Here is a 19,734-nt window from a genome sequence, read left to right on the forward strand (position 1 = left end):
AGTCGGTGTGGGGTGGGAAGTGAATGGGGAGCCTGGATACTGAAAAAGGTCCCCAGGGAGTCTACTGTGTGTCCCTGAGGGAGGGCCCCTGAGAGCTAGATTCTGTTTGCTCCCTCCCAGGAGACCCTTCTTTGGTCCACGTAAGTGTGCCCCCTCCCCAGCAAAGATTTTGGTTCCCCATGCATCCTGATAAAGCAAAGACTATGCATTCCCTAGGCCCTGTCACTCCAGGATAATACTGCTGCAGAGTTCCCGGCTCCCTGACTTTCGAAGCCAAACTCAAGGCCCAGGTGAAGACAGGCTCTGGGCTGCTGTGCGGTACCTGAGGGGAGGGATCTGGAGAGCCTATGCCCAGCAAACTCCCGCATACATGCCCAGGCCCCGGCCTGTGGCTCCCAGCCCCACACCCCCTGCCAGTCTGACTTCACATGCTCTAGCTGGTCATGCCAGAAAAGTCAGTCCCCATTCAGCTCTGCCCCCACTGAGTGGCCGAGCCCTGGCTCATACTTACGGAGATGCTCAATGATGCTGTCAATGGTTGGCTTGAAAAGGGCATTCATGGCATCCGGACTCATCCTCAGCATCCCCTGCGAGGACCACTTCACAAAATCCACGCTGTGGGGGTGTGGCACAGAGAGAAATGAGAAGTGAGAGTACAGAGGAGACGCAGGCTACTATGCACAGAGATGGCCCCTGACAGAACAGAACAGCTGTCACATTTAGGGAACCAAAGGGTTTGAAAGCCCTTGGAAATACCTTCGACTGCCACAACCCAGACCCTTAGATGCTCAAAAGCTAAGACATAGCCTCTTGATTTTCTCTTTGCTTTGTGTTGTGGCCAGCCTTCCCTTGGGATAGTGGAAGCCGAAATCTAGTGCAAAAGACAGGGAAAGAAGTGAAGGGGTCTGCCTCGTTTGAATGACCACATTTTATAGTCAAGCGATAGTCGGATTCAAGTCCATTGAAGGCTCATATGATGTGTCCACGGTGCTGCTGCATCTGGCCACAGACCTGTGTGCTCAAGTGCATTTCCTTGAGCCCTGCAGGCACCTGTGCCCTGACAGTGAGAAGCCCCATCCTACCAGGATGCCCCTTTCTCTGTCAAAGGTGCAGCACGTCCAGAGCAGAAAGAACACCAGACAACGAGCCAGGACTGCTGGGCTCCGGGACGGCCTCCACCACTCAGAGGCTGCGGGACTTTGGGGCAAGCTGGCCTGCATTTTGTCTGAGCCCCAGTCTCGTGTCTGGAAATCAAGGATAACACAACTCGTCTTACCTTTCTCACAGCGGTTGTCAAGATCAAGTTCAATACCACATCTGTGAAAACACTTTGGAAATTTTCTGGCACTAAAGGAATGCCAGGGACTGCACGTGCCCCACCCATCCTCAAGTTCAAAGAAGCCAAGCAAATGGCATCTCTGTCCCTGAAGCGAAGCACACACCAGCCGCTTCCTAGCCTCACATTCTAGGTGCTGCCAGGTCTCCCTGACCAGGCATCTTTCTGTGGCCTCGGCCACAGGACAATGTGGTGTGGCATGGAATGACTCCGTGGCTGGCTGTGGCCAGTCTCCCCAGGAGAGCTGACAGGCCGCAGAACTGTGGAGAAGGACTTGGGGTTAGACTCGGAACAGGTGCCTGTGGGGAGGGGGCCAGTGGACAGAGAGAACATGAGCCTAGTCAGAGTCTGGCTCGGGACCTGCTCCAAGGTCAAGAAGACCTACACTCCTATCCACTTCATTTCCCACTAAATGGAACCTGGGCTTCTTAGAGAAATGGCCAATTGCAGGTCTGGGATGGAGAATATACAAGATGAGCCAGAAGTCAGAGCAAAATGTCACATCAACGGGACTCAGGAGCCAACTTAAAGAGGCTCCTACTGGCCAAGATGGGACATTTTGACCATCACTAAGGATATAACTGCCATGGTTTAAAATACGTCAAACATGCCTAAATCCACGAAGCCTTAATAATATCCCCTTCTGCCCCACAAAAGAAAAAAATGCATTTGTCACTTAGGAGAATGCTAGGAAATCAACAATATTTAACAAAAAATTCATAAACGAAAAGAAAGAACCAAAACTTTGTCCTGTCTTTCCTATGTGAAATGTATTTCAGTGCAATCAAACCATTGAGAAGAGTTTCTCTCTCCAGAAATAGGCTAGCTGACAAATGAAGACAGAGTGAGAGACTAAGGGGCTATCCCTTAACATAACGGACCTAGGCAACTCCCCTCCGTGGCTGCTGACATCACAAAAGAAGCAACAAGCAAATAGCATGTGTTCCCTGACTTGATGTGAGAGGAGGACACACTACCACCCATGAGGCAGGTTTGCCAAAAACTCAAACTTGAACCTGACCAGATCTCTAGCTCCGTCTGCCAATTTGTCAGAAATACCAGGGGACCAAACACGTTACGTGAGCGTACGATAAACAAAAAACCCGGACTGCGGGAAACTCTATGGGCCGATCAGCTTTGTCATCTAATAATAAACTGTAAAGAAAACGCAGGAGAGGGGACCCATATAGTAAGCGGGACTTGGGGGCCTATCAGATAACCGCTATGGAGAGCCATCTTTTGGATATCAGTGCAAACTGAAAAACATATATAAGGCAGTTGGAAAAATTGTAATGTTAGCTGGGAATTTGAGGATATTGAAGAACTCGTGTCAAGCGTGATCGTGATAACAGCATTATGGTAATGATTTTAAATTTATCTTAGCGATACCTACTGACATATTTATGGATGAGATGATGATCAGATTTGCTTTAAAATACTTGGGAGAGCGTGCACGAGGATTTAGACTGGCCAGGAGGTGACAGCTGTTGAAGTTGTGTCATGAGGTTCATTTTGCACAGTGAATGTTTAAAATCTTCTGCTATGAAAAGATTTTTAGAAGCCTGTGATTTTTGTCTATCAATTTTGTCATTCAGCTTTCACACAGCTTCCAAATGTCCATTTTGCAACAAGCTGAGCTACGTACACTTGCCTGTAGCCAAGAGACTCCGAGCCCCATGGGATTTTGCTCAACAGCTATTTACTGAGCACCTCTACGTTGTACCAGGTTCTGTTGTGATGCTGGGGATACAGCAGAGGCCAAAAACACAAAATTCCCTGCTTTCACAAAGCTTATGGTTATTGGCACATAATAAAAGCTAACACAGAAACAGGAGTTTTCAGGTCCCAGGCATTGGGCTAAGTGTCTAACTTTTGAACTCACTTTATCCTCGCAACAACCCTTTGAGGTAAGTGGAATGATCGCTTCCATTTTCCAGACGAAAAACTGAGGAACAGAGAAGGTGAGTCACTTGGCCAAGGGCACACGGCTTGTATGTAGTATTGGAACTCAGAATCCACACCCCCTTCCTCCCTCCCCTCGGTAGGATCCACCCCCTAGAATGGCCTAAGCCAAAGGTGAATCCCACTCACTTGCTCTTCCTCAAGGCGTGCTCCACGCTGTGGCCACGGAACTTCTTGTAGTAGTCAATGAAGGAGAAGGGCAGGGTGATGTTCAGTGGGTTAGTTCGGTCTGGGGCAGCCGCCCTCTTACGAGACTCAAATGCAATCATTAAGTCAACCCAGGCCGCGGGACGCTTGATTTTGAATTGTTCGATAAAATCCTCTCCAAATATTTTACACAGAAGTTTTTCAAATTCATAATCTACTCCTAAGGATCCGTAGGGTCCACCTGAGTCAAGCACAAAACGAGAGCCCGCCGTGTGAAAACAAAATTCAGACTCCGAGAGACATCCTACCCTGCGTTCTTCTCTGAAACACAAAGTCGCACAAACTTGGGCCCAGTGAGCAAACAGACAGCAGCTACGGTTTTTACTTAAGCTTGAAAACCCTCCAGTTCTCATTCCAGGTGGAGAGACTTTCCCCTACAGAATCACTCATCAACAAGCTTGTTAAAATCAATTATATTTTAAATAAAATTGATACACATAAGTAACTAGGAGCATCGTGGTATTCCTACCCCAGAAATCCAGGGACAGGGTCTGGAAAATCAGCAGGCCCACTGAGGAGACCCTGTGATCTATTACTTATTCATCATCCCACCCCCACCAAGGGAGAGAGCCTGTTGCTTGCTTTGGCAACTTTGATCCAAGACCGGGTGTCCCGAGACCTCCCTAGAAAGCTTAACCGTGGCACTAGAACACAGGTGACAAATCAGATGACATCCTTCCAGAACTTCCAGCAAGAAACTCCCTTGGCCAGGATCTAAAATAGGCTCATTGTAGGCCAAAACCCAAGTTACGGTGGTTTGTGTTTTAAAACTTTTTTTTTTAATGTTTATTTACTTTTGAGACAGAGAGAGACAGAGCATGAGTGGGGGACAGGCAGAGAGAGAGGGAGACACAGAATCGGAAGCAGGCTCCAGGCTCTGAGCGGTCAGCACAGAGCCTGACGCGGGGCTCGAACCCACGGACTGTGAGATCATGACCTGAGCCGAAGTCGGATGCTCAACCGACTGAGCCCCCCAGGCGCCCCTACAGTGGTTTGTGTTTTGAAGAGCATTTAACTGCATCTTGCTCTCCGGCCCCACACGGGCATCTGGGTATCGTACCCCTTGGGGCCTAGAATCCCACGTGCAGACAGCAGTGAGAGAATGAAATAGCAAGAGAAATCGGACAGGAGAGAAACAGCTCAGGAAGGAGAAAATCGGTCATGCCGGGGCTCACCTGTTGCTTTATACAGTTCTTTAAGGTGTCCCTCCGGTAGCCGTATCTGATGGACAGTCAGGTCGACGGTGCCACCGCCACTGTCCACAACCACGTACTTGTCACCTGGTTAAAAACATCCACCCTTTACATCGGCCACTGGTCGGCCCCATCCTGAAACAAGCTGGGGAGTGATGACTCGGTACACCCAGCTAAACTCCCGGCAACACTTCGCATTAGTACAGCGGTGTCGCTGATTAGCCGCTCGGCAAGTTATTCCCGACGGAAGAGACCGGGGTAGTGTCTGCCCAGGAGTGCTCATCGCCGGTGAGCATGGCGATAAAGAACCCAGACGAGCGAATCTTTAAAGCTGCTGCAGACCTGGCAGGCACGAGTGGACAATGTCCTGCCATGGCATGACCTGCTGTTTAACCCAAGACTTACCCTGGAACTGGGGAGCTCCAGTTCCTGCTTTTCTTCGGAAGAGTCTGTATGGTTTTGTAACATGCAAACTTATAGGCCCCAAAAAGTTCTCCTTGGCGCAGTGGTCTTTAAAACCAACCGATTTTGAACATTTTCCAGAAATGCAAAAGGAGCAAACCGGAATGCATTTTTGCCAGCAGCACAAAACGCATCCAGCAAGGGGCAAAGGACGTTCAAGGACGCTACCTTCCTCCAGCTCGGACCAGATCTCTCCTATGACATTCTCCACCAAAAAGGTCCGACTCTGCCGGTTACGCCGTATGTGCTCCTTAGCTAGTGGCCGACAGAAAGAAAAGGACGGGTGAGAAAGCATGAAAAGGCTGGCAGTCGTCTGCAGTCAGCGGAGGCAACAGCGTGAGGTTTAGGGAGGGAACGTGTAGCGATACTTGACCAAAATGATTACATAAACACAACACTGGGAACCTCAGAGCCAGACCATTTTCACCAGCGCCTGTCTATTCACTGCATGGCAGCTGGGCCTGTACCCTGCTGGAAGGCTCACCCTGGAGAAGCCCTTCCCCCCCAGTGACGCTTTTTGGGGTGAAGGGTTAATAAATCAACCAAATTCCTGGCTTTGCTGTCCCAGGGAGGGACTTGTCTGCCAAGAAGCTTGCAGTGCACTTGGTTAAATAATTTCACCTCAAGGAACTCTGTCTGCTGCAAGGAATGTCGGGTATGTTTTCCTAATCTGGATGCTGGATAAACTGCATGGAAGCCATTTCCCCGACCTGGGTGAAGCCAATGTGCTCTTCCGCCACCAGGTGGCGCTTCAGCCACAGGTGGCCCATCCAAACCTAGCAAAGCCCTGGCCACCTTTTTCCTAACACTGGGGAACAACATGGCTGTGGCCCCGGGGGCGCTGAGGGGCTGTGACGCCTTGGGTGGGGTCACTGCATCCCTCACAGGCCCCCCGACAGCTCTGTGAGGCAGACAAGGCACAAATCATCATCCTTCTGTTCAGAGGAGGAAACCAGGTCAGACAAGGTTAAGGGACTTGCAGTTCTCACGACTCTGTCTTGCAGCTCAAAATCAACCCTTGGGCCATGGACCCTCATGCCTTTGAGGTTTAACGATTTACACTGACATCTGAAAAAGCAGAATACGAATGTTAGGAGATGGGAAAGGTGCCGCGAGAGGGTAGCTGGGAACCAGCAGGGCACAGCCGAGGTGGGAAGTGGGGCAAATCATTTAACCCCTCTGGGCCTCACCTTCCCCATCCATAAAATGGGGATAATAACACTTGGCCTCAGTTCCTCACCAGCAGAGCAGGGATTGGTTCTCTGATTTTTCCTCAGCACCCAGTGTGACACCCAGCACACAGTAGGTGGTAAGGAAGGCAAAGCACCAAGTATGAGACCTGCTACCCACGAAATGGCCACTACAGTGAACAACTTAGAGCAACCCCCAACTTCACAGATAGAGTCTCTGTCCACTGCTCTGCTGCCCCATCCCACAACCTCGCCCCCCACCAATTTTTCCCGTCCCTAAACTGGTGCTGCTGACTTGGAAGTGCCTTATAAATCCGTCTGTTGTTAGTTATCCAATTAAGGACCCTTGACCCTCTAGCCTCTTCTAGCAAGGAGCACTGTGTTTGCAAAACAATGTCTTCCCTGGGGATTAGAATGGCAAGTGCCTGTCAGCTCTGAATTCCTTGGGCCTTGGAGTACAGTGGTGAGGCCCTCGGATCAAAGAGTCCCTGCAGACCTGGGAGGGATCCCCAAACTCCTGTTCCCAGCACTGGCTCCCCATGAACTTCTATCGCGGACCTTGTTGGGGGCATTTGGTTTGCTAAAACAATCTAGACGGCTAAGAAATGGCAGTCCTAAAAAATGACCAAGCAAGGGGCACCTGGGTGTCTCAGTCGGTTAAGCGTCCGATTTCGGCTCAGGTCATGATCTCACGGTTTGTGAGTTCAAGCCCTGCGTCACGCTCTGTGCTGACAGCTCAGAGCCTGGATGGAGCCTGTTTCAGATTCTGTGCCTCCCTCTCTCTCTGCCCCTCCCCTGCTCACATTCTGTTTCTCTCTCTCTCTCTCTCTCAAAAATAAACAGTAAAAAAAAAAAAAAAAAAAAGACCAAGCAAGACTAATAAAACATATTCTGAGCTCTCAAAAAAATTATCACACTTTGGGGCAAATTAAGCCCAACTTTAAAAAAAATGTATCCTTTACTGATCTCATGAAACCCTTTTGGCGCAAAAAAAAAAAAATGCTAACAGCAACCCTGCGGTGCTGGGGGCACAGTGGCATTCCCATTCCCGTCAGTAGTGTCCACGGGGCGCCCATCACGAAGGAGCATCAGAGGGCAGAGAACAGCCCAGGAGGGCTCAGGGCCTTAATGCCATCCCGGGTACTCCTGATTAAGTGCTCTGCCAGGCCTCCCCAGGCAGCACCCCTTCCTTCTGGGAGACAGACCAACTGTAAAGCAAGGCTGAGACAGAACCCCTGTGTCACTGCCCCTCTGAGGGGTGGTGGCCAACAATTTGAGGATTTCAAAAACCAAAAAGACCCTCTGAGCACAAGACAAGAGCAAATCCCACAAGGCACAGGACACAGACACAGTGTGGGGTGGACAGGCCATGTTAAAGGAGAGGGAACCAAAACCTGAGCCCTCGGGGAAGGCAAGCATTCAAAACCAGTTTCCCCTTCCATGCGAATGTTACACTTCAGAAGCATTAGGAGCCGCACTACAATTAGCTAATTCTGACATGAATTTTTGTTTATGAACCGGCAGGAAGTAGCATGTAAGATATGAAGCCCAGTCAGTCATGCGTCTCTTTTCCAATTACAATGATGAAGACGAAAATTTAATTAAATAGGCTGTGCTGAGTATGTAACACGTTAACACATTTGACTTAGTTAGCAGTAAGGCCAGCCGCGGCATGCCTCGGTGGAGGCTGAGCATTGCCCAGAAAAAGCAAATCGAGCCCTCGGAGTCAAAGGAGAGCCTGCTTGCTTCTGTTACGGGCGAATCAGGTCTGAGGTGTTAGCACTTAGCCCTGGCAGCCTGAGACAGCAGCCTGGGGACCAAGGGAATGCCTGGCCATTGTCTCATGGCTGAGGTTCACAGACTCCTCCATCTTGGGTTGAAAATGCAGAGTGGTGGCCTCTGGGGCAGAGTGGCCCCCATGAAGAGGAAGAGGAGAGTTCTGGAGGAGAGGACCCAGGGCCTGGGCAGGAATGCACACCTGCAAAGGCTGAGCCAGGGCCCCAGTGCCTTGGGCAGTACAGAGACAGGCTTTGGGTGTGGGGAGCAAGGACAACTTGGAACCAGGCTGTAGGGCCGCAGTTCTAGCTAACGTTCTCCCTCTCCTCCTCCCTTCCAGGGCCTTCCAGGATGGGGTGGGCATGGGTGATGGGTGGGTTTCTGCCCTCGAGGCCCCGACCTGGAAACGGCACTCACAGCGCTCTGATTAGTGCCTAAACTCGCTCACGTGGGTGGCTCTGACCCTGACCTAGGATGTCTGAAAACTCTGTGGCCCTGGACAGACTCAAGAGCCCTGGATGCCAGGGAAGACGGTTCTTAGGACCAAGAATGTGACCAACTGGCACACAAGTAACTACTAAAGAGAAAAAGTTCCTTAATACCCATCCTGGGTCTCCCTAGGCGGTACTCCTTCTCACAGCTACGTGAGCACCAGTGGGGCCAGGAAGCCTCCGCCCCTTCCATCCGTATTTTAAACTCTCGCCAGGTTCACGGTTAAGACACATAATGAGCTCATCACACACGAAGCGGCCCCAGGGAGTGAGTCAGCAATAAATCAACAGCCTTAATGGGGGAATTAATAACAGGCCAAGTGGGATTAGATTAAGAATCGGTTAATAAACAAGAAAAATGAAAAGCCTAGTAAAATGTATAAACCAGGAGCTGCTCTGGGGCCATCTCTCCGGTTCCTGGAGAGAAGCACCCTTCCCACGCCTGAGGCACACGTGTGGGAGGTGATGAACCCGGGTGACCACTGCGGAGTTTACAAGGGGCCCTGGAGGGGTCCCGGAGGGGGTGCTGAGAACAGACGTGCTCACAGCCGACCCCTCTGGGAACATCTCGGTTCTTCGTTACCGCGCGAAAGGCCTTAAATAATCAGGGCCCAAAACATGCAGGGTTGGGATGGGAGAGAGCGGGGAGGGGAGAGAGAGAGCAGGAGGTACCCTGTGCAAACCCAGCTCCCACTGTGTCACTGGAGCTGTACCCGTTGACCGCGGCCTTGCTGCTCAGCTCGATCATCTGGTGCAGCCGCAGCTTCCGGCAGTAGATGGAGGCCGCCTCGGGCTCCAGGGCAATGATGAGCTGCTCCGAGTTGTCCGGGGAGGCCAGGCCTGCCTGGAAGACAGAGGCAGAGGCTGGGACCCAGGCTCCCCAGGCAGTACCGCTCTGAGGACACTCACCCTGCACCTACACCCCCAAGGAAGGGACAGCCATGCTCTGCTTGCTTAATTCCCTCCATAGGTCTCTGCAGCGCTATCGATCAGGGGTGACTGGGTGCTGGGCCCCAAGCCAGGCACCCAAACACTGCGGAGTGGACGAAGAAAACGTATGAGTGCTTCTGGGAAAGGCAGGGCCCTCCGGGTCATGGGGCCTCTTACATTTGGGACTTGCTTGGCCCAGAACTGAGATGCATGAAGGGGGGAAGGCCCCAAAGCTCTGTAAACCACCAGAAGATGGAAGGCAGGTAGTCTGCTTCTGGGTACAATGGGCCAGGTGGTCTAAGAGCAAACCCCGATATTTGGTGGCCTAGGAAACAATGGACCACGGTTGGGCCTCAGCCATGCACGCATTTGATTTGGCTGTATGGGAATCAGACATGACTTCAGCACGCCAGGACTCCAGGGCTCTGGGAGAAAGCCCTCCTGAAATCCCACGTAGTCTCACGTTTTCTAGAATATGGGTCAAAAGGCAGCTGGCCGTTATTTTACTCAAAGCCTTTACCCCTTTAATAGCTGAAATGCTTTTGCTCTGTGACATCTGGCTTGTTCCAGTCACAGACCCTTACAAGAGCCAGCCAGGAGGCTCCAGGAGCACTCTTCTGAGGCCACTCAGAGAAGTGAGCCTGGCGTGGCCTGTGACACGTTCCTGCCCACCTCCTGTGGCCTTGAACTGGAGCGAGAGGCCTCACTTGCTTGTTGGAGCTGTTCAGGCCCAAGGGGTCCTGGTTACCAGCAAGACGGACCAGAGAAGCGCTCTACGGCCGTTACCACTGTTTGCTCTCTGTGTTGCCGTTTCCTAGGGAACCTCGGGATGCTGCCCTTGTGCCCTAGCCACTTTGGAGAAGACCCCAGGTCTACACCAGACCATAAGGTTTAGTGACTCAACCTGTAGATCAGGGATGGAAGGTCTAATGCCACACATGCATAGTGACCTCTCACCAGGAGGAGCCGGCCTAGACTCACAGAGGGAAGGGGCTTAGGAGGTTCAATTATTGTGCAAGGAGACGAGAGGGCGGGGTCAGGTTAGAATATCAGAAATGCTAAAAGGGCCGTCTTGGCCTTTTGTCCAATGTCTTCACTTTATTTTTTTTAACTTTTTTTTTTAACGTTTATTTATTTTTGAGAGAGAGAAGGAGAAACAGCATGAGCAAGGAAGGGGCAGAGAGAGAGGGAGACACAGAATCCGAAGCAGGCTCCAGGCTCCGAGCTGTCAGCACAGAGCCCTACACGAGGCTCAAACTCACGAACCACACATGAAATCATGACCTGAGCTGAAGTCGGAGGCTTAACCAACTGAGCCACCCAGGCGCCCCTAACGTCTTCACTTTATGCAGAAAGAAACCAAGGCTCAGAGAAGTGGAATGATCGACTGTCCCGGGTTTCCCGGGACATGAAACCCACCAGGCGGTCTTAGGCTCAAATGTGGCCGAGCAGGCCTAGGCCCACTCTTGGGCCTTGCAGACCGGCTCCTTTAATTGGTTCTTGGCTCTCCTGCTCTCGGTAACTCCAGGTACTGGTGTGGGACGCAGGCCTTTGGCCTTGAACAAAACTTCCCAGGTGTCTCTACTGCTCCTCCTTCAACTGGTTTAAAGGCACAATCTCTTGACCCATTGACTCCGGAACAGCACTACGTGGCATGTTACCTCTACTCACGTGCAGTCGATTCTCCATAATAACCATACCCCAAATGAACCAATTAATTGTGTCCTAATGAGACACCATTGGCAGGCAGGTGACTTAAATCTCCCCCCTCCCGATAGCAAATGCCTCACGAGTGGTAGAACCCCTTCTGGCAGACCGACTCTACAAAACCTACACCATCCACAGAAAAACTGCCTCCTTACTGCCCTGTGCCCTCGGCTGTGGCCAACCACTCTGGGGGCATCTGCGCCCATCAGTTTGGTCCCTTGGGTTGAAGAAGCCCAGTGTGCCCATCAGTCAACAGGCCACTGACCCGGGTGCATCACAAGGTTTCCCACTGCTCCCCACTCAAGGGACTAGAAGTCCCACCCCCCAGCCTCACTTTCCCTCGGGGTCACGTTAGGCACCCTTAACACCAAGACAGCTGAAGGCTGCAGTGCCCAGTGACAGAGGACAAGGGCTACACACCTACGTGTCACCAGGAAAGTTGCAACCTCCGCACCTCAATCTCCAGGGTCCCAGAAGAAATCCAAAATAAAACCAAGAGGAGCCCCCTTCTAAAGGACCGCTCTCGAAGACTGACTTCACCACCTGGCTGGGTTTGTAAAGTCAAGGGCCTCCTAGAACAGAAGCGGACAGGTCCGGCCTCCACAAAACAGGGTGAAGAAGGGAAAACTAACTACAAAGAAACAACTAGGCCTAAATGTTTAAGGCACTCTTTCAAAGTTCAGAAGGGAAAACAGCCTGGAAGAAGGGGTGGGGGGAGGGGAGCACCAGCGCCCTGCCCAAGGGTGGCGGCAAGGAGGAAAGTCTCGCTAGGGCCATGTGTCCCACTGGGATGTCAAGCCGCCAGGCGGTCTCCATGGGGCCAAGAAGAGCTATGGGAGCCTGGGCTTGGGCAGTGGGGGGACAAGTGGGGAAAATAAGAAAAACGAGATGCCTTCATTCCACACCTTCCTTGAAACTGTGAGCGGCCCCTGTGATTTACAGTGAAGTATCCATACAGAAAACCGAATCAAAAAGTCCAGGGGGGGGAGGGGTGCCTGGGTGTCTCAGTTGGTTAAGCATCCGACTTCGGCTCGGGTCATGATCTCGTGGTCCGTGGGTCGAGCCCCACATCGGGCTCTGTGCTGACAGCTCGGAGCCTGGAGCTTGCTTCGGATTCTGTGTCTCCCTCTCTCTCTCTTTCAAATATAAGTAAACGTTGAAGGAAAAAAAAAAAAAAGTCATCCAGGGGAACAAAGAGCCTGGAGTCTAGTCATACAGCTTGAGGTGCCCAAGGGTAGCCGGTGTGTGACTCACACAATCCAGGTTCCCCCTGGGATGATGCTCCCACATCCTGAACACACGGAAGACACACAGACTGCCCCCCACTTCCCAGAACAGCATAGCTGCACCCCTCAGGGGAGGCCTTTCACCTGTCCCTCCCCAGCTGGGCTGGCCTTGGCTCTACAGCAAAAGCTTTGACCCATTTCCACAGAAGGTTCTCCACGGCACCCAGGAGAGGTGGGAAGCAGAAGTGCAGAGGACCCCAAAGCAGAGCGAGAGGAAAAGGTAATATTGGCAAGAGGCCCAGGACAAGTAACCACACTCCTGGGCTCAAGCTCAGTGCCCATCCTGCTCCCCAGAGAGAGTGAGAGGCCGTGTCCCCACCAGCAACCCCCACGGGGGCCACAGTGGCGAGCTGCAGGGTTGAGGCAACAGGAGGCGGCTGGCTCTGCCAGATGCCATCTCCCCAGGAGGGGTCCCCGAGCGGCCTGTGGACTCCAAGAAAAAGAAGAGATACAAAAGGATCTTCCAGATTCTGAAAAACCTGGATGTCTTTATCTCCCGGCAGGACGCCTGGAGGGTGGGCTTCAGTTTCTGGGGTTTATAGAAACCCCTGCAATCATTCTCAGCAGCAGCCCTCAACCTGGCACCTGTCAGGAGACCTGGGCTCAGGCCCGGGTCAACCAGAGCAGGGGAGACGCTCGCTGCCTTTGCTACTTCTGCCTCTGGAGCTGGTCCCTTGCAGCTTGCTGTTCCAGCAGAACTCTCTCTCCACTGGGCCCCGGCTGGCCTAGCATCTAGCATATTCTGTCTAGCATATTCATGATCTCCAGCTGCAGATCATGCAGAGATAGCCAGCCTCTCCTGCAAGATGCTGCGTTTTCTAAGGGCAGCAGCAAGGCCTTCTTGTCCCACCGCACACAGTAGGCGCTCAGGGGGTAGTTGCTGCTAAATGAATGAATGTCTGTCCCGCCAGCCAGGCTTCATTCTGTGATTTCCTGGCCCTTGTCTCCAGAGAAGTGAATGGGAGCCTTCTGCCGATGTGAGCCGGGATTCTAGAAACAAAGTGTCTGAGCCAAGCGTGCACCCTCCCATTTGACTCCCGCACGAATCTGGGGCGGCAGGACCGCTGCTGTAGTCGTTCTTAGAGCACTGCTTCCTGGTCATGAGCCCTACCTGGGAGGAACAGGTGTGTGAAAAAACCATGCACGAGGGGGCCCAGGACATGGGTGTTTGCACTGACTGCTCTTCCCTTCAGCCCCGCCGTGAGCCAGGACAACCCGCCAGGGACTGACCATGTGCACGGCCGTGGAGGATGGCCAGACCAGGCGGGTGCCCTGCTGGGCTCACGTCAAGCTGCACGGGCTCCAGCCGCACCCCTTCCGGGTGTCATGGGCTGTCGCTGTTGGTTTTTTTCCCCGATGTGATTATTTTTCACTGCAGTTTATTCAAGGAAAGGAAGCCAGCACAAGCTGTAACTCCGTGTTAGATGAGCTCATCGTACGTAAGGGACCGGCTTTTATTTGACAGGCTGCCGGAACCCACTAGCGTCATGCATTTTTCAGGCAAAATGCCTCTAGAAATCAGCTGGACTATTTCCTATGTGTGATGACTATCCCTCAAGACTCAGTGAACTGTCTCCTATTCTAGGTCTTTTCCGAAGGCCTCAGCAGAGGAATCAGCTGTTCCTCCTGTTACCATCTGTTCACAGAATGCTCTTAGAGAGTCTAAAGGTGTCCTGAGGCTGCGAATTATAAAAGATAGAGATTTAACCCACTTTTTCGACAAGCATTTGACACAAGAGGAGTTTTGGGCGTTTCACAGATAAAACAGTATCCATAGAGTGCTCTGCGGTCCCCCACCAACCCCAGCACTGAATCACAGACTTCTGAGCGGAGGCCCCAGAACCGTCCATCCACGGTGCTGCGCAGAGCCTCATCACCTGCTCTGCATCCGGGCCTCTTACCCCTCCGCCCAGGCCAGTGGAGGGGTGAAGCACAGCCCCCACGGGACTGTGCCATGAACTTGGGCTCAGCATGAAGGAGGGACTCTGATTCCTGCATGCAAGCAGGGTAGATGTGACCAGTTGTCCAGCTGCCCTGACGGAGTACCATTCTGCCTCATCCCTCCAGCCCTCCACCTGCAGCCAGGCTGGTGGGCAGCACTTTGGCTGAAAGGTTGGGTGGGCATTCTCAGATCTCAGAAGCTGGGTGGCCAAGAACTGTGGTGTTTGCTCATGTTCTGTATTAGCGTTCTCCAGAGAAACGGAACCAGTAGGATCTTTGTAAGCATAGAAAGAGATTTTTCATAAAGAATTGGCTCACACAATTATGGAGACTGACAAGCCCCAAGGTCTACAGTCAGCAAGCTGGAGAACCATGGGAGCTGATGATATAGTTCCCTTGCCAGGAGGCTGAAGACCCAGGAAGAGCTGATGTTTCAGTTTGAGTCCAAAGGCGGGGGAAAAAAAAGCAAAAAACAAAAAACAAAAAAACAGTGTTCCAATCTGAAGGCAGGCAGGCAGGCAGGAGGGTTTCCTTCTTATTCTAGGGAGTTTTTGTTTTAGTCAGGTCTTCAACTGATTGGATGAGGCCCACCCATCCTACAAAGGGCAATCTACTTTATTTAGTCAGTCAATTTAAATGTTAATCTCATTCAAAAATACCCTCGCAACAACAGTCAGAATGATGTCTGACCAAACGTGGCAGTTTACATATCTGGTCAAGTTTATACATAAAATTAACTATCATAGGTACACATTTTTCTTGTTCTGTAAAATTAATGGAGGATAAGAAGAGAGAACTGGAGAGATGCCAATTTTGGGCACACTTCATTTCCATTTTGTCATGGGGACTCTTCTAGAAGACAGGCTAAAGACACCATAGACTAGTTGGCAAAGCAGTTGTGCCCCTTTAACACCCTCCGCCCCGCTTCCCAAAGCACAAAAGGCTTCACTGACCCACTCAGCTGTGAGCCACTTGAGACCGCGGCCTTTATCCTGGTCATACAGGATATGACTCCAGTGTCGACCACGTCCCATCACACAGAAGTTCTCCAGTATGGATTTAATGAATAAATGAATGAGTTAACAAAGAATGATTGAATGGCCCCTGCCATCTTGAAATCCATTCAGTGACTTTAAACTGTAATTCTTTAAATTTTTCTTTTAATGTTTATTTTTTAAGAGAGAGAGAGAAAGAGAGAAAGAGAGACAGAGCACGGGCAGGGAAGGGGCAGAGAGAGAGGGAGACACAGAATCCGAAGCAGGCTCCAGGCTCCGAGCTGTCAGCACAGAGCCCAACGCGGGGCTCGAATCCACGAACCATGAGATCGTGACCTGAGCCAAAGTCGGACGCTTAACCGACTGAGCCACCCAGGCGCCCCTAAACTGTCATTCTTTAATCAGAATTACACAGAGCCAAAGATTAAGCTGCACACACGCTGCACCAGACAGAAGTTAGCCAGCATCCAAAGGATAGGCCTGTCTACAGTGGGTCTCTGGGCTTCAGAAAGAAGATGCCCCACGTCCATAAACCCGGTCACATTCACCCCTCTGAGGAGCTGCTGATCTATCATCTACCCTCTGAGGTGCCATTTTGATTCTGCCAAGCCCTGGAGGGCACCGCACCCCCAAGTGCCTGGTTTCCTTCCGGCGGGGCATGCAAGGGGCTTCCCCGCCGGGCCTCGCTGCCCAGAGAGGCAGGAGGCAGCCCAAGGCTCCAACAGCCCTGAGAAGTCTGCAATCCTTGTACCTCTTTCTTTTTCAGGCTAAAAATAAGAACTGACCCTTTTCCGGGTCACATGTTTGTTGTTGACGTCTTCCTGTGGGAAAACGAGAGTCAAAGTCACGAATCCTGAGTGCCCTCCCTGTGAAAACTGAGAACACAGGGCTGTGCCTTTGTGCGACAGCTGTGTCCCCGCGTCCTGTCTCCGGACACGGCCTGACGGCTGACACCGTGGAAAAGCTCCAGGGTGCCCAGGGTTTCTGTGGACAGCTAAACCGCATTTGGTTTCTTCCTTTTTAAAGAAGTTGCCTCTGTCTGCCACTTCCACCCGCTTCCTTCATCCCTATAAAAACAAATCTATTTTTGGAAGATACATAGGCTGGGCCAGATTCTCACGCTGAAGGGGAGGGCAGAGGGGAGAGCCTACAGCGAGGAGGGAGGAAAGAGAAGTGGGGAGACTGAGGAATGGGGACATTGCTCTCCCTTGATCTCTGTCCGGCACCTGGAGTAAAGCTCCAAGTGTCGAGTACAACCTATGGCCCCAATGAAGGTGTCATGGTGCCCACGACCATTCTGCTACATTCGGTGCTCAAGGCTGATCCAGTGGGTTACTTGGAAGGAAAGGTTCCTACTTATGGCCACAAACTCAACATCAGAGATCTATCCCCTGGGGAAGGTAGCTGACCCCTGGGAGGTATTGGCCGGGCCGGGGAAGGGGCATCTATTCCCTTCGTGATTTTCCCCAGCCCAGAAACAGGCTCCAGGCTCTGAGCCATCAGCCCAGAGCCCGACGTGGGGCTTGAACTCACGGACCGCGAGATCGTGACCTGGCTGAAGTCGGACGCTTAACCGACTGCGCCACCCAGGCGCCCCTCCAATTGAAGGTTCTGAAATGGACTCTCACTGCACAGAGTGGGCCCAGGCCCCAGGGTGGGCTTGCATTAACCCAGGGGATTAAGTACAGCCGGAGCCAGCTCTGACCCGTGGGTCAGCACAGCGGGTCAGCACGGCCAGCCACTCCTGGCATGAAGTCAGACCCTGGTGGCAGCCCCGTCATGGCACAGGTTGCCTGCAAACAGGTCCACGGCACCAGTGATGCCCCAGCGCCCAGGAGGGACAGGCTGGCCACTGACACTGGAATGCTCTGTCCACGGCGCCGTGGTGCTGACTGGCACCGTGCTCAGCCGTGCCGCTCCCTCATCCACGTGCCTGCCACCACGCAGGTGTGGTGACCTCACCACCCCCTGGCCCCCCGTGTGTGCTCCTGTGTTGCCCCCAAGGTGAAACGCGCAGAACACAATCATGTTTCCCTTATTTCCCAGCCACGGACGTGCAGCTTTCAACCTCCACAGCAGCCCTGATGTGCCTGGTTCATGGCCACTGGCCTTGTCTTTATTCTTTTCTTCTTCAAACATTCTTGCTGCCCAAGCCTCTTCCTTGAGGTTCTCACTTCCATTCACCCACAGAGAAATGTCTCAGCACCCCACTTTGAAATCCTAGCCCTGGGGAGTCTGCAGTACAGAAGGTATAAAACGAGAAAGAAAACCGAGCCCAGCCCAACCCCTGTGGATATGACCCCCGTTCCTCCCCCAGGAGAAAGGTGCTATGTCCCCTCACCAGTGGGAGACCCCTCACTACCTCCCAGGGAGGCCTACGAGTGCTGGGGACACCTGAGTGGGGTGACAGTCACCACTGCGGGCATCCTGGGCTCCCACCGGCCCCACCCCCACACTCACCTGATAGGCAGCTTGTCTCATGAACTGCTTGGCGGGCTGTTTCCAAATGGCTGGCACTGTGATGACCCATCTGACATCAGAATTCTCAAACTCCGATCCCGCTTGGTCACTCAGCTCCTAAAACCAAGGGAAATGCAGCAGGTCAAGTGGACACAGCTCGTCCTCCTACAGCTTCACCGAGAATTCCAAGCTTCCTGGCCATGAACTCTTGGGGTAACTATTGGGCCACCTCCTGAACTTTCCAGTATCAGGACGCAAGGGTCTGTTTCCTGAATATTCCACAAGCAGGGAGCTCAGCTCCTTTCACTCACTGAACATGACTGCAGGCAGGAGGTGGGGAGATCAGAAGCCTTTGGCCACTTCTGAATCATGTGACAGGGAAAGTGACAGCCTCCCAGGCCTCAGTTTCTTTTTCTGCACAATGGGGATAATAATCCCTAGCTTATACTAGTGTTGGAAGGGGTGATAGTTTTCTGAGAGCTCCATTTCCTGGGAACTTACTCTGTGGCAACCTTGTTAAGCACTTTGCATAACTCATCTCCATTAATCCAAGAATCCCATTAGGAAGGGATTATAACTGTGCCTTTTCTACAGATGGGAACCTTAGGCTTAGAGATGTTCAGAACTTTTTGATGACCACACAGCTAGGAAATGGCAGAACCAAAATCTGGACCCAGACCCAGGTATATCCTGACTCTTAAAGGCCAAGATCTTAACTAAATTGTTACATGTAGTCTCGCGTCTAGAACAGGGGCTGGCCCAGTTGTCGAAGGAGTGGTCACTGTCCTCTACCTTATCACAAGGCCAGCACATCAGGGGAGTTCTCCTTGCAGGACAGGAAGGATATGAACATGACCTAAGCAAGAACCAGGCTGCCCTTAACTTCTGGTCAAGGTTAAACCACACCAGCAGAAACTACGTGGATAAATGGGATGGGCAGAAGCATCAGAGGTTTGCACCAAGTCCCTGCAGACAAAATACGTCTCTAGAATACTTCTCAGACTCGGTATTCTCATCTGTAAAATGGAGACAATAAAACTAACATACAATGTTTCTGGCAAGAACAAGTGAGAACACACGAGGAACATCTCGCCCGGAGAAAACCTCTGATCAAGCTAGTTCCTTCCTATCCCTTGGCTCCTGTTGCCACAGTCACCAGACAAATCTGAAATCAAACCTAAACACACACTACTGCCCTCCTACATCAGAGTCGGTGCTGGGGACGTGTTTCAGAAGAGTAACAGGCTGGCCATTTGTTTTTTCTGATGGGCGTCTCATTTCCTCTACTGTTTCAGTAGTTATCTGGGGACCGACCCACCCTCTCACCGAACTAACTTCCTGTTGGATGGCCAGTTCCTTTTTTTTTTTTTCCTTTTAAAAAAGTGTTTTCATTTTTAATTGTGACAAGAACACATAATATAAAATCTACCCTGTGAGCCTTTTGTAAGCATACAGGTCAGCAGTGTTAAGTAGGTTTAGTAAACTCTTTCTTAAAACATGTTTTTAGAAACATCTCTGCATTACGCTCGTGTGAAACAGCAGGGTTGTTTGTTTGTTTCATTGTGTTTTATTTCCTTGCAGGTCTGCCTCGGGCTTTAGAGGCACGTGAGTGATGACGGGTTAGGAAGGGTTCTAAGTATGCTGCCGATCACCATCCAGTCTGTTTTAGACTTTTCTGGGTTTTTTTGTTTGTTTGTTTTAAGGCTTCAGGCCCGGGAAAGAGTCCGATCCGCGAAGCCCGGTGTGGGGCTTGAACTCATGACCCTGAGATCAGGACCTGAGCCGAGCAAGAGTCAGA

The 19,734-nt window shown here is 51.8% G+C and overlaps 1 protein-coding gene across 2 annotated transcripts in view; it reads right to left on the minus strand.

Moving 5' to 3' along the window:
• Positions 1-19,734, minus strand: part of HSPA12A (heat shock protein family A (Hsp70) member 12A) — a 168,265-nt gene that overhangs the window by 4,748 nt on the left and 143,783 nt on the right. For both annotated transcript variants that reach the window (XM_043597660.1, XM_043597661.1), the window contains 6 exons: positions 17,937-18,053; positions 9,290-9,461; positions 5,329-5,415; positions 4,681-4,785; positions 3,428-3,686; positions 512-615 (listed from right to left, as the gene is read on the minus strand). In XM_043597660.1, the coding sequence (XP_043453595.1) occupies positions 512-615; positions 3,428-3,686; positions 4,681-4,785; positions 5,329-5,415; positions 9,290-9,461; positions 17,937-18,053 (844 nt within the window). The remainder of the gene's footprint in view (positions 1-511; positions 616-3,427; positions 3,687-4,680; positions 4,786-5,328; positions 5,416-9,289; positions 9,462-17,936; positions 18,054-19,734) is intronic.

This window comes from Prionailurus bengalensis, chromosome D2 (genome assembly GCF_016509475.1).
Source record: "Prionailurus bengalensis isolate Pbe53 chromosome D2, Fcat_Pben_1.1_paternal_pri, whole genome shotgun sequence".
In the NCBI taxonomy this organism is placed as follows: Eukaryota; Metazoa; Chordata; class Mammalia; order Carnivora; family Felidae; genus Prionailurus; species Prionailurus bengalensis.